The following is a 23,400-nucleotide window of genomic DNA, read 5'->3' on the forward strand; positions in this document are numbered from 1 at the left end:
CACTCTTGCTGTCGAGTCTGCCAAGTTCCATGTCATTTGCAGGGATCATCTGACCACCACCATACCCTCCTCCACCAGAGTGCCAAACTCTTGGGCCAAACCCTGAGGGAAGGATTCCTGGAACTTTTTGAGACTGTCCCAGAGATTAAAATTGTACCGGCCCAGCAGAACCTGATGGTTTGCCACCCGAAATTGCAGGCTGGCAGTAGAATAAATCTTTCTCCCAAATAAATCAAGTTTCTTAGCATCTTTGTTTTTGGGAGTCGAGGAGGTGGGGACCTGCTTGTCTTTTTTGTTGGCCACAGATACAGCCATCAAGCCTGGGGGTGGGTGGGTATAGAAGTATTCGAAATCTTTGGCCGGCACAAAGTACTTTTTCTTGGCCTGTTTCGAGGTGGGCGGGATGGAGGAGGAGGTCTGCCACAAGGCCCTGGCTATATGGAGGACTCCCTCATGCAGGGCGACCCAGGCGGGCGTAGAGGCTGAGAGGACGTTGAAGAGGATGTCCTCCTGCTCCCCCATCTCCTGTACCTCGAGCCCCAAGTGCTCAGCCATGCGCTGGAGAAAGACTTGATGTTCCCTAAAGTCATCGGTGGCCTAGCTCTGAAAGGTCCCATGACCCCCTCGTCTGGGGAGAACGGGGAAGACTGGACCGCCAGTGGGGGTGCTGCGGTGTTGACCACCATCGGAGAAAGAGGCTTTGGGGATGAGCACAGGTTCCTTCGCCCCGACCTCAGAATGGGCTTCCGCTATCAGGTCTGGTGCTGGTGGAGCCACCACCCAATCTTCTGCCATGGCCACTGAGGAGTGCTGTGAAGGAGGCATCATCACAACCAGTACGCCCCATGCACTCCAATAAGACCACCGTGCTGGCCACTGGTCATGCTGCCATTGCGGTGCCGCAGATGAGGGAGTGGGCTCCAGTGCCCAATCGGCCAATGAGACCTTGGCGATCAGCTGAACTGGCCCTCCGTACCAGAGGAACCCTCTTCCGGCAACCAGGGAGGAGCTGTCAATGTCTGCGTTTGTTTGCTGGTCATGGCTATTGGTGATCGTTGCCCAGACTTAACTGAAACGTAACTATAGAGTGGAGAGTGGTACTGGTGCCAGGGAGACCAGTACTGGGACAGAAACATTCTCACCATGCCAGTGATCGGGACCAATGCCTAGAGGATGAGCATCAAGAAAGTGACCAGTGCCAGGAATAGAAAGGGGAGCATTGACCCCATGCTAGACAGTAGCACTGAAGGGATCTGGAAGCTTGCCTGGGCGACCAGCGATGCGATTAGGATCTGCCCCAGGATTCCCGACGCAGTAGCAAAGAGTGATGCCTTCTGTCCGGTGATCAGCGTTGTTCCCCTGTCCCCTGAGGGGTCTTAATGGTGGGCTTGCCCTCTTGGGGAGCCTTAGCCAGGTCCTGAGGCACTGGGGTCATCATCAGAGTAGTTGGAGATCTGTGCTCTCTCTGCGCCAAGGGAGCCTCAGATGAAAAGGTGCAGGCAGGAGTGTGGGTACCATACCGCTCCCAAGAATCAGTGATGGACCTTTAAGGGTGCCCCAACCGGGGAGGCATGATCGTGTGGCTCCGGAGCAGTTTGGTGGGCAGGCCTGGGTCCCTTGGTAGATGACCCCTGGGCCTTCTTGCTCGGTGCCAGGCAGTGCTTCTTGGGCTTCCTCTTTGGCACAGGTGATGGCTAACAGTGCCGAGAGGAGCCGGGTGCTGGCGCACAGACGCTGAGGCACTCGGTGTGACCTGCCTGGATGGCTCAGAAGCCAGGAGGTGGGCAGACTCCATCAGGAGAGCCCTGAGGCGGATATCCTGCTCCTTCTGGGTGTGGGGCCAAAAGTTTTTTCAGAACCGGCGCCGCTCCTTAACGTGTGACTTCCCCAGGCACTTAAGGCAGCTGCCATGGGGGTCACTCACAGGCATAGGCCTGCTGCAGTGTGAAAAGGGCTTAAACCCAGGAGACCGAGGAATGCCCTGCCTGGGCAAAATCCCACTGGGACGCTAACTATAACTAACTAACACTTAACAAGTACTAACTACTTAGCACTAGCAAAAGCAAACTATGTACAACGGCCTTAAGGCACAAAGTTCTGAATGGTAGACAACAGTTAGCTCTTGCTAAGAAAAAAAGGTGCTCCGACTGACCACCATGGGTGGTAAGAAGGAACTAAGAGGGCATAGCGCTGGCGGCACCTGATATACCACGCTCATGCCACGGTACTCTAGAGGGCGCCACGCTCATGACACGGTACTCTAGAGGGCCCTATGTGTAGTGCAAAAATCTCAGAGGGCCGTGGATGTGGGCGCACGCACACCTAGAATGGAATTGATATGAGCAAGTACTCAAAGAAGAACTAATTTTCTGTAACTAAGGACTTGTATAAATAAAGGACACAATACCCAGCGGGGCTGGAAAGTGATAGTAACAATTACCACAACCAGCGCCTCAGAACCACCCCCCGCCCCAAAAAAAAAAAAGCCCAAATCCTTTGGCTACAGAAGTTCTCCATGTCTCACAATGGGAGCTCAGGACCCAAGAATGAGAATCCTATTTTTTCAGCATCTCTGAAGAACATCACGGTGGAAAACTTCATGCTTGTACTGGACTTTAAATCAATGAACTGGCAGCTCATTTCCAAAGTGCCACTTAGAGCAGCCCTGAAATAAGCCTTATGTCCCACATTCCCAACCAACCATAAGGCACTACTTTTAAATAAACATTGGGCAAAGAAATCCTCAGAAATAAGCATCTGCTGAAGCTGAATACCCAGACACTTTAATCATTTCAGCTACATAGCTGTTCAGAGCTTTTCATTACCAATTTTTAATATACTATATAAAAAGAATACTAACCATCATGGCTGTGATCCACATTACTGCATGTCCTATATCATAAGCATTTGTTAAGAATCTTGGAACTAAAACTTGACCGCTGCCCACTGGAAGATTCAAACTTCTCAAAATCCTTGTAAATATCTGTTAAAAAAGTTAATATTATTACTTAATACTATTTATAAGAAGTTTTTGTACAATACTTTTAATGGGGCAACAGTTCCTGCATGGTTGTTATTAATTTGCTAGAATAAACATCTGAGTAACAAAACATCACATATGCCTTTAGTCATTAGCTACTTGTAGTTACTGCAGGTTCCATTCTTAGCAGTGGACATAACAATACAATTTTAGGTCCCAGCATCAAGGGGTTACTCTGAGACAAAAGCAGTTTTCACATAAAGCTAAAATACATTTAAATGCATGATTGTAGGAGAACTACCATGATACTAAACATCCAGCAGTCAGATTCAAACTGCTGGTACTAGAGAACTAAAATCAGATTAAAAATTATGCAATAGTTTGGTTATCGTTAAAATTTGAACTTCTACCTAGTACAGTATTCCAAATGATTTGTGTGTACTGTAAAACAAGAGTGTTTTCCAAGAATTGCTGTGGGGCACTTCAACTGCAACTTCTTTTCAGTTAGAAAAGGTACCATAGACAAACAAGGAGTTATTTATTTTTATTCAATATTTTTGTTGATGTTATAGGTTTGAGAGGGTGCTTCTTCCATGCACCTATAGTTTGTGTAGATGGAAGGAAAGTTAGTTTTTAGTGTCCTATCCCCACATACTACTTCTGCACCAGAAGCTTGAGGATGGGGCATAAGTCCTTGTATCCATCTCCTTATAGTTGGCAACTAGGTGTTACAGCTAATAATGGAGATTCAAACCATACCAAATGTGTTTGGGGATCTTAGATAAGGCAAAATAGAGAAATGGGAGAACAAAGAAATGTTAAGTTGGAATGAAAAAAACAAAAAACAGGCAAGTATGATTCAAATGCAGTTCCATAACCATAAAAAGGAATATGAAATTAAAGAGAAAATTCTCAACCCACTGGGTTTAAGAAACAACAAGATTAATAATGCCCACCACTTTTTTTGATGGAAGCAATATAAAACAACATGAGAGATAGTATAGCAGTCCACAATACAGCAGCAAATCCAGCAGGAGAGGCATTGTGAGGAGAGCATGTGGCCCCAATAACGGTCGGCAATGGGGATGAAAAGGCAGGAGAAAAAACGGTTACCCACCTTTTAGTAACTGTTGTTCTTCGAGATGGGTTGTTCATGTCCATTCAAAGTAGGTGTGCGCGCGCCGCGTGCACGCCAGCCGGAAGATTTTCCCCCAGCAGCGTCCGTAGGGTCGGCCCTGGCGCCCCCTGGAGCGGCGCCACTACGGCGCCCTATAAAGGGGCCCGCTGACCCTCCACCCCCTCAGTTCCTTCTTGCCGGCACTCCGACAGAGGGGCAGGATGGTGGGTATTGGAATGGACATGAACAACACATTTCGAAGAACAACAGTTACTAAAAGGTGGGTAACCGTTTTTTCTTCTTCGAGTGGTTGTTCATGTCCATTCAAAGTAGGTGACTCACAAGCCTAACCTTAGGTGGTGGGGTCGGAGGTCACTGCTAACTGGAGTACTGCACGACCGAAGGCTGCATCATCCCTAGCCTGGTGCGTGATGGCATAGTGTGACGAGAACGTGTGGATGGAGGACCACGTGGCCGCTCTACAAATCTCTTGAGTCGGGATCTGAGCCAGGAATGCCGCAGAGGAGGCCTGTGCCCTAGTGGAATGGACCGTGACCGGAGGGACAGGGGTCTTAGCTATACGATAGCATTCCTGGATACAGGTCGCGATCCATGAAGGCTCAAAGGGAGGCCCCAAGAGGGCGGAGAGGACCAGATTCAGGTCCCAAGCAGGGGTCGGCTGACGAACATGTGGAAATAGCCTGTCCATACCTTGGAGGAAATGCCCGACCAGCGGGTTCGTAAACACCGAGGTACCCCCCTCTCCTGGATGGAAAGCCGAGATGGCCGCCAAGTGAATACGAATGGAGGAAAGGGAGAGGCCCAGTTGTCTTAGGTGAAGCAAATAGTCTAGGACAATGGGGATTGGGACCCCCAGCGGATTGTGACCTCGCTGACCCGACCATATGGAGAAGCGCTTCCATTTGGCTAGGTAGGTGGCCCTAGTTGACGGTTTCCTACTACCGAGCAGCACTTGTCTGACCTGCTGGGAGCACTGCATCTCCACCGGGTTCAGCCATGGAGCATCCATGCTGTGAGGTTCAGGTGGCAGAGGGAGCCCCGGTCCTGCGTGATCAGGTCCGGGAGCAGGGGCAGCATCGGGGCACCTGAACTGACATGTGCAGGAGTGACGTGCACCAATGCTGGCGCGGCCACGCCAGAGCTATCAGGATTACCCGCGCATGATCCCTGCGAATCTTCAAAATCACCCGGTGTATCAGGGGGATCGGAGGAAAGGCGTAGAGCAGACCGACCCCCAAGACTGTAGGAAGGCGTCCGACAGAGACCCCCGACTGCGGCCCAGGAGGGAGCAGAACCATCGGCACTTCCTGTTTTCCCTCGAGGCGAACAGGTCTAACCGGGGAAAGCCCCAGAGCTGGAAAATTGAGCGCACCACACTCCATCGGAGGGACCACTCGTGACCCTGGAACGATCGGCTGAGGGTGTCCGCCAAACCATTCTGCTCCCCTGGAAGGTAGAACGCCGTCAGGTGGGTAGCATTGTGGACGCAGAAATCCCACAGCGCGAGGGCTTCCCTGCACAGGGGAGAGGAGCCTGCACCGCCCTGTTTGTTGATATAAAAGACTGCCGCCGTGTTGTCCGAGAGGACTGAAACACATCTGCCGGCCAGGTGGGACCGGAAGGTCAAACAAGCCAGGCGAACCGCTCTCAGCTCCCTGACATAGATATACAACTCGAGGTCCACCGACAACCACAAGCCCTGCGTCCTGAGGTGTCCCAGGTGCGCTCCCCAACCCTGATCCGAGGCATCCGTTACCAGGGAGAAGGAGGGCTGAGGGGCAGCGAAGGGGACACCCATGCACACTTTCTGCGGGTCGAGCCACCACCACAGCGAGGTTAGCACCAAGCGGGGAATGGACACCACTGAGTCCAGGGGGTCCCTGGCCGGGCGATAAACTGTCGCTAACCAGGACTGTAGCGGGCAAAGCCGGAGTCTGGCATGGTCTACCACATAGGTGCACGCCGCCATATGACCCAACAGCCGGAGGCAAACTCACGCCATGGTAATCAGGGCGTGGTGCAGCCCCAGGATAAGCTCGGAAATTGCCCGGAACCTGGATTCTGGCAGGTATGCTCTGGCGTGGGTGGAGTCCAGAACTGCTCCTATGAACTCTATTCGTTGCGTCGGAGACAGAGTGGACTTGGCTTCGTTCAAGAGGAGGCCGAGATCGAGGAAGGTCTGCCTGATGAACAACACCTGGGTCTCCACCTGCTCCTTGGAGCGGCCCTTTATGAGCCAGTCGTCCAGGTAGGGGAATACCTGGATGCCCCTCCTGCACAGGAAGGCCACCACAACTGCCATGCACTTCGTGAAGACCCTTGGAGCAGCTGACAGGCCAAACGGGAGCACCGTGAACTGCAGATGGGCGTCAGCCACGACAAATCTGAGGTACCGACGGTGCCGGGGAATTATGGCAATGTGGAAATAAGCGTCCTTTAAGTCGAGGGCGGCATACCAATCTCCTGGATCCAGGGAGGGAATAACCGAGGACAGGGAGACCATGCAGAACTTGAGCTTTCGCACAAGCTTGTTCAGCCGCCGCAAGTCTAGGATGGGTCTCAGGCCCCCTTTTGCCTTCAGTATTAGGAAATACCAGGAGTAGAAGCCTTTGCCCCTGAGCTCCCGAGAGACTTCCTCCACCACCCCTGCCTCCGTGAGGGACTTCACTTCTTGAGTTAGAAGTTATTCGTGAGATGGGTCCCTGAAGAGGGACGGGGGGGGGGAGGAGGGAGGCTGGTGGGGCGGGAGGGAGGAGAACTGGATAGAATATCCCCTCTCTATTGTGCGGAGCACCCAGCTGTCCGACGTGATTCGGGACCAAGCACGGTAGAAGGGGGACAGACGTGTCCCAAAGGTAGGGGTAGAAGGATCCAGAGTCTCGATAGGTAGGTCGCCCTCGACCGTACCATCAAATAGGGGGTCTAGGCCCCGATGGTGGTCTGAATTGACTGGACGCCTGGCCGGAGGGGTGGCGTTGGTGACACCTCCTGCCATGTCTGCCCCGCGTGCGCCCCAGCTCCTGGCGAGTCTGTGGTTGGTATGGGCGTGGGGCCATCTGCGGCCTAAACTGTCTGCGCTGGGCCATAGGGGTATGCAAGCCCAGCGAGCGAAGCGTGGCCCTCGAGTCCTTTAGGCTATGCAGACGTTTATCTGTCTTTTCTGAGAATAACATCTGCCCCTCGAAGGGGAGGTCTTGAATTGTCTGCTGGACCTCATAGGGCAGGCCCGAGACCTGGAGCCAGGCTCCCCACCACATGACCAGGCCCGCAAGGCTGAGTCCGCCGTATCTAAGGCAGCCTGGAGAGAGGCTCGGGAATTCAGCTTCCCCTCCTCCACTAGGGCCGAAAACTCTGACCTAGAGTCCTGGGGAAGGAGTTCTGTAAACTTCGACATGGCTGAACACGTGTTATGACCATATCGGCTTACAATTGCCTGTTGGTTGGCAAGGTGGAGTTGTAGGCCCGCCGTGGAGTACACCTTTCTACCAAAGAGCTCGAGTCTTTTAGTGTCCCTGCTCTTTGGTGTTGACCCCTGAAAGCCTTGGCGCTCCCACTGGTTGGCCACGTCCACTACCAGGGAGTCCGGGGTGGGGTGGGGGGGTGTACAGGTGTTCATGCCCTTTAGAGGGGACGAAATAGCGCCGCTCCGTTCTCTTGGCAGTGGGGGCCAGTGAGGCTGGCGTTTGCCATAAGGTGCAGGACGTATCCGCTATAGTCTTTATCAGTGGGAGAGCCACCCTGGATGGCCCTGAGGGAGCCAGGATGTCTACTACAGGGTCCGCGTCCACCTCGATTTCCTCAGCTTGGATTGCGAGGCTCTGAGCTGCTCACCGGAGCAGTTGTTGGAGGATTCGAGTGTCCTCTAGAGCCGGTGCCGCAGCCGTGCCCGAGACCGCTTCGTCCGGGGAGGAAGACGAGGAAATTACACGGATCGGTCCTTCCTCCGGTGCATGCAGCCCTTCGGGGTTCTGCGGCACACGGTACTGTGGTTGCGGTGCCAGTTCCAATCCTAAATGCAGCACCGCGACCGGTACCAGGGTTGCCAGTGAGCGGCTTGGCGTATTGGGCGGTGCCTGTGGAGCCCGAACTGAAGTCGCTGCCGGTGCCGCTGCCCTGCTAGGGGGTGCTGAACTTGGAAATGGCACACCCCTGCCTGGCGATGGTGCCGGTGGAGGAGGCAGCTGCGCTGGGGCCACCGACGCCAAGGAGACCGAGGCCGACCTTGATCGAGGACCAAACGCCTGGCCTACCGACTGGTGGTAGGCCCAGGGAGTCCAAAACGGCCACTGCGAGGGCGGCTGCCATTGTTGCTGCCACTGTGGCTAACGCCGGTGGCTCACCCTTGAAACTGATCTCCTGCTCCACGACCGGCTGGAGCGGTAGGAGTCTGCCTCTGAGTCTGAGGTCTCTGAGTACGAGGACCTGGGGGGAGCAGCACCTGGTGCCACTGGAGAGCGGTGCGGAGGCAGCGGGAAGCCTCTTATCTGGTCCGGTGCTGCTTTAGCGGCGCGGTGCAGGGAGGGAGGCGACAGCATGGCCGGCTTGCCCCTTGATTGTACTGGGGGACAGACCACAGTAGGCAACTCCCTACAGTGCAGGGAGGCTGGCGCCGGGAGCCCCATCAAACCTGAGGCTGCCTCGAACGCCTCCGGCGTCGAAGGGAGGCACAAGTCTCCGCTGAGGTCCGGGGATCTAGGTTGGTCCAGACTCGACCGCCCTCTCTGCGGTGCAGGAGTTGACGGAGCCGCCGAGGGCTGTAGCCCAGCCTGTCCGCTTGCACCCGCGGACAGCGTCGGCCTCAGATCCTGGTGGGGTGACCGTTCCCTCACCAGCTTTCTCTTCTTGGCGGGCACTGGCGACGGTGAGCGGTGCCGCACTGAGGCTGACTTCCTATGACCCGACTCCGTCCAGTGCCGGGTCTTTGACGACTTGGGCTGGGCCCTAAGTCCTGATGCCGGTGCCGGGGCGCTCCGCACCGAGGAAGACGTGCTGGGCACCGCCTCGGCCGGTTCCGAGTCCGAGGGTGGCCTCAGGGCAGCCTCCATCAGGATGACTCTAAGTCTTTGAGCCCTGTCCTTGAGAAGTCTCGGACGAAAGCCTCTACAGATAGAGCACCGGTCTTTTTGGTGGCTCTCTCTGAGGCACCTCAAACAAGCCGAGTGCGGGTCACTCTTGGGCATGAATTTCCCGCAGTGCTTGCAGAGTTTAAACCCGGGGGACCCGGGCATGCCCCAGTGGGCGATGAAAACTTGGGGGGGACCCCCCAACTACGAAGAACTATATACAACAATCTAAGTAAGCTAACAATAATGCAACTATATACACGGACTATACATAAGGATAGGACACTGCAAACTTGCTATGCGCAAGGGAAGTTCCAGCTAGCCGTCACCGGCAATAAGAAGGAACTGAGGGGGTGGAGGGTCAGCGGGCCCCTTTATAGGGCGCCGTAGTGGCACCACTCCAGGGGGCGCCAGGGCCGACCCTACGGACGCTGCTAGGGGAAAATCTTCCGGCTGGCGTGCACGCGGCGCGCGCACACCTACTTTGAATGGACATGAACAACCACTCGAAGAAGAAAGCACGGAAGCTGCAGGTGTGCTGAAGGTAGAATGCCAGAACCGTACGAATGTCCAGGGAATGAAGCACGTGGTGTCTGTAGGTGGTTTGTAGTTTGGGGTAGAAGGTGGGGAGATGAATGAATTGATTAAGGTGGAATGGGGATGCCACTTTGGGGAAGAATTGGTGGTGGAGGTGGAGGGAGACATTGTCCTTGTGCAAGACAGTGAAGGGAGGGTCTGCCATCGTGGCCATCAGTTCACTGACGCATAGTGCAGAGGTAATGGCCACCAAGAAGATCACCTTCATGGAGAGGTGGGCGAGGGAGCAAGGGGTGAGAGGTTCAAAGGGTGGCTTAGCAAGGATGGAGAGGACCAAGCTGAGGTCCCAGGAAGGGGTCCACTTGCAGATCAAGGAAAAGGCATTGAGAAGGCCACGGAGGAAGCAGACAGTAGTTGGGTGAATTAAGACAGAAAAGCAATCCACTGCGGGGGAGAAAGACACTGAGTGCCGCCAGGTATACATGAATGGAAGAGTGGGCGAAGCCAGAGTACCAGAGGTGGAGGAGGTAGACTAAGACAACAGGCATGGAGATAGCATCCAGGGAATAGCCATGGTCACACATCCAAATGGTAAAGCAGCACCATTTCACCTGATAGCAAACTCTAGTGGACAGTCACCTGCTGTGTGTAAGGATGTCGTGGATGGAAGCAGAGCAGAGCATGCCATGTCTATCCACGAGCTCCATCCAAATACCAGCCCATGAGGTGAAGAGGGCTGGGGTTGGGCTGTCGGATGCGGCTGTGGGTTGCGTCAGAAGATTGGGGAGGCGAACTGGGGGGCAGATGGAAAGAAGGAGGTAGTCTGTAAAGCAGTACTGATGAGGCCAAGTGGGGGACCACAAAGACAACGGTCGCCTGATCCCATTGTATTTTGCATATGACTTGTGGAAACAGGGGAATGGGCGGGTAGACACAGTGGAAGGAAGGTGGTCCAAAGAAGTAGAAGGGCATCATCCTGAGATCCCGGGCTGAGGGCTCCCCTGGAACAGAAGAGAGGAAGTTTGAGATTGTCTGTCATGGTGAAGAAATCCCAGCGAGGTGTCCTCCACAGGGAAAAAACAGAGTAGACTGTGGGGTCATGGAGTTTCCACTCGTGGCTGGCATGGAAGGAGCGACTGAGAGTGTCCGCCAGAGAGTTACTCGTGCCAGGAGGATGCACAGCATGGAGAGTGATGTCGTGTTTGAGGCACCAATTCCAGAGGAGGATGACGTTTGCACAGCAGGAGGGGGAACATGCCCCACCCTATTTGTTGACATAGACAACCGTTGCATGTTGTCGGAGAGCACTTGTACATGGCAGGAGCGGAGGAGTGGCAGGCGCATTCAGCAAGCTAAGTGAATGGCGCGAAGTTCAAGGACGTTGATGTGCATTCTTGCCTCTCTGGGCGACCAGAGGCCCTGGCTGCGTCTCCGTCCACATGCGTGCCCCAGCTTGCCAGCTAGGCGTCAGTGGTGGGGGTGGTGCATGGCACTGGAGGCATGAATGGGATGCCCCAGGATGGGTTGTACCACCAAATGAGGGAGGTGAGAACAGAAGTGGGGAGAAGGACCGGTTTGGTAAGAGGGTCACACTGCGAGTTGTAGGTCAAAAGGAGCACTACCCCAGAGGCTAGGGAGCAGGTGACAGTGTCATTGGAGTCCACTGCAGTCTGAAGGGTGACTCTGGCCACCAACGTGCGGGTCAACACATGGTACTATGAGCAGTTCCAGCTCTGGCGCATGATGTGAATGTGCACCCGCAATTGGAATCCACATAGGGACCATCACTCGAAGAACAAGTGTTTATATTACGAGAGAAATTGGATTTAATCTTTTCATAAGAGACCAAATTTCAGCAATAAAGCACCCAAATTATTGAGGAGACTGATGAAGTTAATATTTACCCTTGATGAAGGATTCAAAATTTAAGTGATAATCATTTAGAAGTGAGGCGACTAAGAACATAAGAACAGCCATATTGGGTCAGACCAAAGGTCAATCTAGCCCAGTATCCTGTCTTCTGACAGTGGCCAATGCCAGGTGCCCCAGAGGGAATGAGCAGAACAGGTAATCATCAAGTGATCCATCTCCTGTCACCCATTCCCCAGTTTCTAGCACACAGAGGTTAGGAACACCATCCCTGCCCATCCTGGCTAATAGCCATGGATGGACCTATCCTCCATGAACTTATCTAGTTCTTTTTTGAACCCTGTTATAGTCTTGGCCTTCACAAACTCCTCTGGAGAGGAGTTCCACAGGTTTCCTGCATTGTGTGAAAAATACTTCCTTTTGTTTGTTTTAAACCTGCTGCCCATTAATTTCATTTGGTGACCGCTAGTTCTTGTGTTATGAGACTAGTAGCTCTCTGGATATTTATTATATTTATTTCATATGTTTAATATCCAGTGAAAAAAGCTGTGTCTGAATTCTCTAAAATAAATAAAGCAAGGAATATCTAAAAGTATCAGTCACACAATTTCACTTGTTTTCTCAGTAAGAAGGGACAGGTGACTATATGAACCAGCAGTTTAAGAGACATAAAAATGTTGGCCAAAATACTCTTTCCAACTTTTTGGTATTCTTACAACTTACACTTAGCCTCACAAAGCCATTAATATGATCCTTCTCAGTACCAATATGCAATTGGACTATTTCCAAGGAAGCTGGCCTGAATTCTGTAGTGTTCAGACCATTGTAACAAAGAAAGAGCAAACATACCACTATATCAGTATTAACTCCAATTTGGAATTGTGTGAAACAAAAATAGCTTTGGACTTTTGAAAATGTGTATGCTACCTCAAAATCTGATCCAAGTCGGCAAAATCTGGTTTACACCAGAAGATTTTAATATACACCTCTACCTCGATATAACGCTGTCCTCGGGAGCCAAAAAATCTTACTGCGTTATAGGTGAAACCACATTATATCGAACTTGCTTTGATCTGCCGGAGTGCGCAGCCGCCCCCCCGAGCGCTGCTTTACTACATTATATCCAAATTCATGTTATATCGGGTCGTGTTATATTGGGGTAGAGGTGTATTAAAATGCTATGAACAGCTTGAAATCAAAAGTCAGAGATTCAGCGCATATGTGCTGTGCATCAACTAATTCAAAAGGGGTTCCATACTTGGCCTCATTCTTGCAAGTGGGATTACTTATGCATTTAAAGTTATTCACATGCATAATTGTTTACAGAAGGGTGGAGCAATACAGTAATACCCTTTTGAGTCGACTGATGAAGACTGCCAACTCCCAAAGCTATACACAGAGAATTAATTCAGATTTTCAACTGCATATACCTAGCTTGAAAATATGGTTATACGAGGCCAAAACAGAGACTACAGAGAATATTTATGTTTGGTGTTGGCCTACACTGAAATATATCTTCAGGGTCAGTGTAATATTATTGCAGGGTAAACAATATCACTTGTAAAAATAATAGATATTACCTTTGGTACATATGGATCCCAGTCTATGTACCCTATGTTGTCAGTGGCCAAGCGAGCAAAAAGGTTTACTAGATGCTGGGGGGGGTGGAAAACAAAACAGATCAATATTCCATAGCATACATTTTTAACAGAAGAACTGTAGGCCCATTTCATCAGTGGCCACAGAGGCAAAATATCAGTTCACCTCAGCAAGAGAGATTTTAAGATCACAATCACCAATGTCACACAGAGCATAAATAAAGAGTTAAAGAAGCCGAATGTAAATATCTGACAAATCATTACACTTCCTGCACTGAGATCCCCACCTCACTTGTTACTTCTTGTAATATTCATGACTAAAATACAAACAAAACTCTACCCCCATTTATCTTTCATATTAGGGATACTCAACTATGGGATTCTGTTATATTGGTGGGATTTCATGGAACTATAAACTGTATCACAATAGCCCTTTGCATTCCCATAAGGATTGACTGGTAGTCTGGAAAATGCTAACATTCCAAAGGTTAAAAAGGAAAGCTGCATGAGAGAGCAATTATCAACTGCCCAACAAGCAAAACTGCTGGCTTGTTTACTCAATCAGCAACAGCTTGTTGGGAGTCATGGAATTACCACCTCTTTCCCCCACATTAGAGAAAAGGGAGGAAAAATGGAACTTGATGTGACAGTGTTCAAGTTAAATAGTTCACGTTTATTTACAAGCACATTTCAGCTTTATTTATATACTGCTACTCTACAAGATTAGGAAAAGTAATACTCACCCCCTCCCATTGTGGAAGATTCTGAACTGAAAACCAAAGGCCTATAAATTCATCAAACCAAAGCCTGCAAGAAAATGAAATCAAGCCAGTCATTTCAGCACGGCACCAACCTCTCCTCCTCCATCAGGCACACATTTCATCTCCACTCTACTAGGCAGTTTCAAGCACTTTTTCTCCTCGTCTCATTTTCACTAATCCAAGTATTTTTCCCCACTACTGACTGGCATTGGTGTTAGTACTGCTTTGAGCAGGAGGTGGACTAGATGACCTCCTGAGGTCTCTTCCAATCCTAATCTTCTATGACTGTATGATATGTAAATACACAAACATTATCTCCCATACCTCTTTAAGGGTTGAATTTGAGTCATTCATCCTGTAGGATGTTTAACCCTTTCTGGTCATGCATCACAGTACTACATTCAGGAAGGAAAAATCAAATGCACAACTACTAAATGAGGAACAAACGGCTTGGTGGTAGTACAGCTGAAAAAGATCAGGGAGTTAATAGTAGATCACAAATTGAATATAACCCAACAATGTGATGCAGTTATGGAAAAGACTTGTATAGTTCTGGGGTGTATTAACAGGAGTGTTGGAGATAAGATACGGGAAGTAATTGTTAGAGGCCCATATAGTTTTTGCAAAGGCAAAATAACAAAAACAAAACAAAACAAAAAACCATAAAAAAACATAAAATGAAAAACTCAACCTGCAGTAGCAGCTCCTGCCTCAGGTGGGCTTGCTGGGCTGCTGGCTCTGGGCATTGACACCTGGTGCACAGGGTTCACAGCACTTCTCAGGTTTGGCCCAGCCACCTCTCCAACATTACCAGGGGAGGGGAAGAGACCAAAACTGAGTGACTGCCTGAGCCCAGGAAGCCCAGTGGGACAGAAGCAGCAGCAGCAGGGTGAGTGTGGGATGGTCTCACTTGGCAATATCCCACCCAAGCCTCCCTCTGGCCCCTCTCAGGGGCATGATCACCCCCCAAGCCTCCAATCCAGTCACAACGCATGGAGCTCAGCCCAGCTAGTCCTGCAGGATAGGAGCTGCAGGAGCTGCTGCTGTGGGATAAGTGCAGGGTGGGTTCACTCTGCAACACCCCCCACCCAGGGAATATCTGTGGGGAGATAGGAAAGGAGTTCCTGAGACTAATGGGGGACTTGGGCACTGAGGCTCAATAGGGAAGGGGGAATATTTAAAAGGGGGGGGCAAGGTTCAGAGGGGGAAATCATAAAGGGGACCTGGGCATACTGGGGTTGGAGGCTGGAGAAGGAAGCAGTGGGGGTTGGGAAGATCTGTGGTGTCCCATGGAATCTGTGTAATTGACTGAAGATGGAGAAGTTGGGGGTTGCAGTAAATTTACTAATGTGAATGTAATAAAATCCTTCTTCTAAAGCCCATTTAATACATGCACATACATTTATATCTCTCATATCTCTCCAGTTCTTCATTATCTCAGGCTTCCCAAATTTGTAACTGCCATACCTTTAACCAACTACAGAGGAATTACTTCATTCAGCTAGTTAAGTTTAATGAGGTGAGTGAGTGCATCTTAGAATACATATGAACAGGAGAAGCCACCATATAGTTCATGTATTCATAAGAAATATTATAGGTGTAACTTAATTAAGCTACATTTTAGTCACGAGTATTTTTAGTAAAAGTCATGGACAGGTCACGGGCAGTAAACAAAAATTCACGTCCCGTGACCTGTCCATGACGTGTACTACTATATACCCGACTAAATGTTGGGTGCTCTGGGGCAGGGGGTGGCGACACAGCCTGCGACTCCTGCAGCCACTAGACGGGCAGGGGTGTTGGTGGGACTGGCAGGCTCCCTTCCTGGCTCCACGCAGATCGCCAGAAGCAGCGATATGTCCCTCAGGTCCAAGGCAGAGGCATGGCCGGGGGGCTCTACGCGCTGTCCCAGTCCTGAGGGTTGGCTTCCCAGCTCACATTGGCTGGGGGAACCACCTGCAGGTGGAGACAGTGCGTGGAGCTGCCTGGCCACACCTCCACCTAGGAACAGGTCACCAATTCTGGGGAGCTCCCTGAGATAAGTGCCACCCGGAGCCCTCACTCCCTCCTGCACCCCAACCTTCTGCCCCAGCCCTGAGCCCCTTCCCACACCCAAAGTCTTGCTGCTGCTGGGGGTGGGGGGCAGGGAAGCCGTGTAGCAGTGCACAGCGCAGGACCCCCGCTGCTGCTGGGGGGCGGGGAGGTGCAGTGGCCCGAGACCCCTGCTGGGAAGGGGGAGGGGGGGCATGGCAGCCCGAGACTACCCCAGCAGCGGCCCCCAGACCAGCCGCACCAGCTGCTGCAGAAGTCACAGATGTCCCAGAAAGTCATGGAATCCATGATTTCCATGACAGACTTGCAGCCTTAAACTTAATTTATTTTCTAGCAAAACAAAAAGGTTGTTCTTCTAATGAATCATTCTTCATCACTTTTTCCACACTATCAATAGCAAGAGCCTCCTCTCTCAGGATTGCACTTTTTATTAAACCCTACAGAAAGGAGGAGAGAAAAGGAAGGAGCAACAACGAAGTAGGAAAGGAAACTTAAGAGTAAGGAGAACTGGAAGGCTTGGAAGTGACTCAAAAAAAAAAAAGCTAATTATCTGTAATTCTTGTTCTCTGAAGGCATTTACAGTATAACTGATCCCCGCCCTAAGCCTTCTAGGTAATAATGTGAGTCATAAATTACCATAACACAAAATTCTAAACCACTGGCTTCTAAGAGGCAGTAATGCATGCCAACTCTGCTGCTGAAACTTAGCTAATCTTAGCGTGTAATAGACTTTAAGGTCAGAAGGGACCATTATGATCATCTAGTCTGACCTCCTGCACAATGCAGGCCACAGAATCTCACCCATCCACTCCTGTAACAAACCCCTAACCGATGTCTGAGTTACTGAAGTCCTCAAATTGTGGTTTGAAGACCTCAAGCTGCAGAGAATCCTCCAGCCATTGACCCGTGCCCCATGCTGCAGAGGAAGGCGAAAAACCTCCAGGGCTTCTGCCAATCTGCCCTGAGGAAAATTCCTTCCCGACCCCAAATATGGCGATCAGTTAAACCCTGAGCATGTGGGCAAGACTCACCAGCCAGCACCCAGGAAACAATTCTCTGAGGTAACTCAGATCCCACCCCATCTAACATCCCATCACAGACCACTGGGCATACTTACCTGCTGATAATCAAAGATCAATTGCCAAAATTAGGCTATCCCATCATACCATCCCCTCCATAAACTTATCGAGCTTAGTCTTAAAGCCAGATATGTCTTTTGCCCCCACTACTCCCCTTGGAAGGCTGTTCCAGAACTTCACTCCTCTAATGATTAGAAACCTTCGTCTAATTTCAAGTCTAAACTTCCTAGTGTCCAGTTTATACCCATTTGTTCTTGTGTCCACATTGGTACTAAACTTAAATAATTCCTCTCCCTCCCTAATATTTATCCCTCTGATATATTTATAAAGAGCAATCATATCCTCCCTCAGCCTTCTTTTGGTTAGGCTAAGCAAGCCAAGCTCTTTGAGTCTCCTTTCATAAGACAGGTTTTCCATTCCTCGGATCATCCTAGTAGCACGTCTCTGAACCTGTTCCAGTTTGAATTCATCCTTCTTAAACATGGGAGACCAAAACTGCATGCAGTATTCCAGATGAGGTCTCACCAGTGCCTTGTATAACGGTACTAACACCTCCTTATCTTTGCTGGAAATACCTCACCTGATGCATCCTAAAACCAATATTCTCTGCTTTCATCGAAAAAGTGGAAAGATTAATAAATGACTGAAGTGTACTTAATTTACAAGATAGTTGAAAAATCCAATTCTGAGGTGGCTGAGCGGAGATCAATGTAACACAAAACACCTTCAGAAAGAAAGAATTACAAGAAATTCTCTTATTCAATAGCAGCTGCCTTACAGTAGATCCATACTTTTAGATGCTCAACAACAAAAAAGGATGTCACTATAGGTGTAAACACAGAACTATATACAGAGACCCAGATCAGCAAGGTCTGGAAAAATAAGGTACACCTCTGACCCGATGTAACACGAATTCTGATATAACGTGTAAAGCAGTGATCCAGGGGAGTGGGGCTGCGCACTCCGGCAGATCAAAGCAAGTTCAATATAACGCAGTTTCACCTATAATGCAGTAAGATTTTTTGGCTCCCGAGGACAGGGTTATATCAGGGTAGAGGTGTAATATATACTTTGATAACAATAATAGCTTTTAAAAAAAAAAAAAAAAAGGCTGTCCTACATATTCTTCTGGTCAAGATCTGTTCAGAAGCTGGTTGGAGCAACAGCTTTAATATGACCTTGAAGTGGTAGGCTTGAAAAAGCATAGCAATGAGATGTGCAATCCAACAGCCATTTAAATGAGACTTCCAGTGACAGCCTGAAACTGCTCTGAGATACGAGTATATATGGTATTTTATGTAAATTCAGAAAAAGGCACTCAATTTATTTTTTAAGTTAAAAACTTTTTTTAAAAAAAATAACGGCAACAAGATACCAAGAAGCATGTGGTGTAACGAAGGAAGAGCTGAAAGGACAGAGTAGTGATCCTGGAGAGCTCTTCCCATTTTTCGTATGGAGAAAGAAATGGATGGTTGGAAACATAAGTAACAGCTGGTGTTCTACAACAAAGGTACCTCCTACTTCCCTACCCTAGAAGTCAAAGTCTTACAATTTTCAACGCAGCAAAATTACAACTGTTAGATGCACTCCTAGAATGATGTTCATTACAATGCAATTTCAAAAGACGTGAGTACCAGATATACATATTTATCAGAACCGATATATGAATCTACTTGCATGATGTGCAACTTCATAAACCACCAATTAACAGGCAATGGTTTGGCCATGTAACGTGGTATTACCCAACAAAGAATAAAAATAAACTTTAAAATTTTGAGATATACTTACTTAAAACCTTTATGGTGAAGTTCTGGAGGAAGGGAAGTGGGTAGAAATAATTCAAAATAGGTGATGGCCTTTTGCATGGTAACATCAAATGGGCACATTAAAGGCCGCCATTCATCTAGCATCTCCATGGAGGCATTTTCTGGAAAATACCTAAAGAAGGGAAAGTCTTAATTTGCACTTTATTTATTTATTTTTGCCATGAATTTTAATTTTAAAGCTAAACTGTGCACTGAGATGTTATGATGTAAGGGCCATATTGTTATAAAGAAAGAGATAAGAACCAGACCAGTAACCCAATAAATGGGTTACTGGTCTCACTCAACCCAGCCTTCAAACAAAAAAAAAGTCTGATGGATGAGATGACTGGAAATATGGATCATTTCTACAAAGCATGCAACTATAATAAAATTTCTTACTCTTATTGCAACTAAAAAAATCCTCATGATACAGAACTGCTTCAGTGTAAAGACTGTGTGAGACAAACAACTGATATTTATACTGAAGTCAGACTTTAATGGAAATAGAGCTAATGTTTTGATTCCTCCTAATAAAGTGCATCTGGAAGACTAGAATAGCCCTATAACAAATATGGAACGTTTCTAAGAAGGAGCTGCTTACTCATGTAAAATTAGCATTTAGAATTTGTTCCGTAGTAAGAATAGGCATTAGTTTATATTAAAAAGTTAATGCAGATAAAATATGGCTACTTAAAAGCCATACCACCAACTCCTTCAACCTCACCCATGCAAAATTTAGAGTAAAGAGTTTCCAGAAGTTAAATCAAATTTCACATTTTCATTTTGAAATAAAAACATACATAATATATTAAGTGTAAATTTGACGCTAATAAAAGATGTCAAATTGTCAGCAATGTTCCCTCTAATTTTTACATCCACGTGCGGAAGGAATTTTGTTATATGCACCAATATGGAAGTGATGTGTGACACATCACCTTCATATTGGTGCACATAACAAAATTCATGTGGTGGGGGTGGGGCCGAGAGGTACGGACTGTGGGAGGGGGCTCAGGGCTAGGGAAGAGGGTTGGGATGTGGGGGGATGAGGGCTCTGGCTGGGGGTGCGGGCTCTGGGGTGTGGACGTGGACTCAGGGCTGGGACAGACTGTTGGGATGGGGGGGGCTCTCGGGTGAGGCCAGGGATGAGGGGTTTGGAGTACAGGCTGTCCCGGGGCTGCAGTGGAGAGCGAGGACTCCCCCCAGCCCTCTCTCACTGCAGCATCTCCAGCCTTGAGGAGAGGCGCCTCTCCCAGACCGTGGCAGCTCCGGCATGGCATGGCTGGGCTGAGGGAGGGGCTCCTCTCTCCCGGCAGTGGCAAGTCTGGGGCAGGTCCCCGCTGGGGCTGGTGGGGAGAGGCGCCTCTCCCCACTGCAGCAGGTCCGCGCTTTGGCAGGCGGGGAGGGGCACCTCTCCCCGCCAGCTCTGGTGGAGCTGGGCCAGGCCGAGAGAGGGGCTCCTCTCCCCTGGCTGCAGCAAGTCTGGGGCAAGTCCATGCTGGGGCCGGTGGGGAGGGGTGCCTCTCCCCACCGCAGCCCTGAGCCCCTGTGTCGGGCTTAACAGGCGGCTGTGCAGCCGTGCAGCTTAGAGGGAACTTAGATTATCAGCCTTAAAAACCAAATTCCTTCATTTCTCAAAAATTAAATAAATAAATAAAAAATAAATAAATAAATAAATAGGTACTGCACAACCAGCATCAGTGCAGAATTTCCTCCCCCTGCCCTGCCAATGCTTCTCAACACCAACCTGGGGTGATTACCTCTAAATAGCCATTCAAACCTTGGTCTCTCTGCCAGTAATACTTAACAGATGCCAAATGGGGCAATGGTTTTATATTGTGGATCACCTGCTCACAAGAAAGTGGACAGTGAATATCAATATTTCACATAGGCCAGAAAAGAGCTACCAGACCTCTCAACTGCGTTCCTTGTATATCTCAGACTCCTGTAAGTCAATTAGTATAGAGCACTATAGAAAACACTAGACCAGGGTGAGCGCATATGCATTGTGCATAGTGGATATGACTGAGGTGATATGGAAAAAGGCAAAATCATGGCTGCATATTACAAAGATTGGTTTAGGATTTATCTAACGATATCCTGGCCTTTTTTCCTTTTTTTTTTTTAAATGCTATGTGGTTTCCGCTTAACTTTTTATTAGTTTTCAATTAAGATTTCAGCTTAGAGGAAAAGATAGTGTATTTTAAAACACACACACACTTTGTTTTGACATTGTGAAGAGTGCTGCCCTTAGTTATTGCCCTTTTGATTTCACTTTAAACATGTTACTATAAAAAACATACCACAGGAATCTCAGGCTCAAACATGTGGTTGAGGAAACGAAATAAAAAATCTCTCCCAAAAGTAAAAGATCACTCAAATTGATACATTTGAGACGACAAATGTAGAAAGATGACTGAGGATTCAAAATTTATCAAAACAATGTTTTACACTCTTCTCCCTCCTCCCACCTGCCCCACTCCCTTCCATAAGTAGGCCCAAAAGTAGGTCTTTTAACTTCTAACTTAAAAGATTAATCTAAATTGTATCAAGTAAAGCAACAGACCATTCTATTATGATATCAGCTTTCAGGATAGCAGGACTAGGGAAGCAAGAATGTATTAAACTTATTTCTGTTAAGCAGATAACGCACACACTTGAAAGATTGTTAAACAATATTTCCAGAGAAGAAATAATAGAAACTTGATGTATTTGCATCACTTCAGCTCTAATTAAAAAAAGTGTATCATGTGGGTTTAAAATGGTGAAATAAAATTAGTTCCATAGAACAGGCTTGTCCAGAAAATATTAACAAATGATTTTTCACTAGAGCAAAAGCTTTTACCAAATATAAGTTACCAAATATAGTTCAACTTTGAAACTTCAACTATAAATGCTAAATGTTATGTTGGAAAGAGGAGGGAGGGGTGGATCAGAAAGCTTACACTTTTAAGAAAATAGCACAGACAGTACAAAGAACCCCACAAGGAGCTAACACGTTCCAGAAAAGAAATACTAAAGGCATGTGCTTCAGAAAGATTGGAAAATAGTTAAGAACTTACGGTCGACAGCTTTTCACAAGTGTTTTTAGAACGCTTTCTACAGAACTGAAACAAAAACGAAAAAGAAAATTATATGCTGTACTTGAAATAGACTAATGTAATTACAACAGTCAGTTTATGATTGTTTAAAATCTACGATGGTATTGATGCAATTAGACACCATCTGTGTACATGCAGTGGCTAATCCTTCTGTTCCATACAGACCTAATCACAAGGATTAAAACTGCTTTAATTTCTGATTCTACTCCTTGCTCCTCTCTAGTATTCATTGTACTTCAGTCAAGAGTGAAAAATTAGTACCGTATTGAACAGTAATATCTTGCATTCTATTATGGACTAACAAGCAGAATCAACAAAGTTTTATGGACACTTGAAACTATAATAGAAAAATCACATAAGAATCGGTTAAGTTTTAAGATAGATGAAGAGCAGTATATTTCAGTACATTTCAGACTCCAAATCCTAAACTATTTTTTTAGATTTGGTTTTTGTTTATGCACAATTGAATCTAACGCATTTGTATACATTCCTAACCAAACAAAAGAAATGAATTAACTGTAACTCACTAGTTATTTCTACAGCTTCCCTGACACTTAGCAACAGCTGACTGAACAAGTTTTCCTAGCTATGGGTAACATTGTTTTTATTAGAGTAACAATGACGGTTTTTAATAGCAATTTTCACATGAAAGCTTCACATGTGTAACATCTAATTTTGTCAAACCATTTTTTTTAAATTGAAGCAAAATAGTAACTGCTTTCAAAACGATGAAGAAGGGAAAATCATGCATCAATGGCACGACAGGAAATCTATTTTCACTTTTTACATGGCTTTGTAATTAACATAATAGTAGACAGTGGCTAGATTGCATTTTGGTCAGAGGCCATTCTCTGAATAAAAATATTCTATGAAGTCAGAACATCATTGTATTGTAATAATTTACCAACTGCTTAAAAGTAAAACAAATACTGCATCCCTGCCCTCACGATACCAAAAAATAAGAGAGAAAAGTGGAGCCTTGCTCAGGATAAAGAGAAGACTGATCAGTGTTCACTAAAAGGTCTGATGTCCAGCTAAAATACCTTCTGTTATCTCCATGTAAACACTATACTGTACATCTGAGAAGTCCTACACAAAAGAAATAAGACTCCACTTAAATTCACAGAAAAGAATATAAAATGGATAAAGCACTTTTTCCACAGTGAAGCCTTTGAAGTATCTACAGTCCTGCAACACTACCTCTGAGTTCAGTGCAAATCAGCAGTTTCTTTCACCCTCTCCCCAGCAACAGGAATGCATTTTAAGCAGCACTCTGTAGAAGACAGAATTTTGCAGATTTTATCCAGAACTGACAAATTGCCAGAGTCCATAACATCCCTGCAAGGTAAGCTGGTGACTTACTAAACAGTTTCTAATAGCCACAAGAAAAAGAAGAGACCAACCACCTTTTGCAAATAAT

At 47.8% G+C, this 23,400-nt stretch overlaps 1 protein-coding gene across 1 annotated transcript in view; it reads right to left on the reverse strand.

Moving 5' to 3' along the window:
- Positions 1 to 23,400, reverse strand: part of PSME4 (proteasome activator subunit 4) — a 236,595-nt gene that overhangs the window by 165,132 nt on the left and 48,063 nt on the right. The window contains exons 4-8 of the mRNA XM_039529281.1: positions 21,942 to 21,986; positions 18,866 to 19,015; positions 13,929 to 13,992; positions 13,168 to 13,242; positions 2,861 to 2,983 (exon numbers count right to left, since the gene is read on the reverse strand). Of these exons, the coding sequence (XP_039385215.1) occupies positions 2,861 to 2,983; positions 13,168 to 13,242; positions 13,929 to 13,992; positions 18,866 to 19,015; positions 21,942 to 21,986 (457 nt within the window). The remainder of the gene's footprint in view (positions 1 to 2,860; positions 2,984 to 13,167; positions 13,243 to 13,928; positions 13,993 to 18,865; positions 19,016 to 21,941; positions 21,987 to 23,400) is intronic.

This window comes from Mauremys reevesii, linkage group 3 (assembly GCF_016161935.1).
Source record: "Mauremys reevesii isolate NIE-2019 linkage group 3, ASM1616193v1, whole genome shotgun sequence".
NCBI classification, from domain to species: Eukaryota; Metazoa; Chordata; order Testudines; family Geoemydidae; genus Mauremys; species Mauremys reevesii.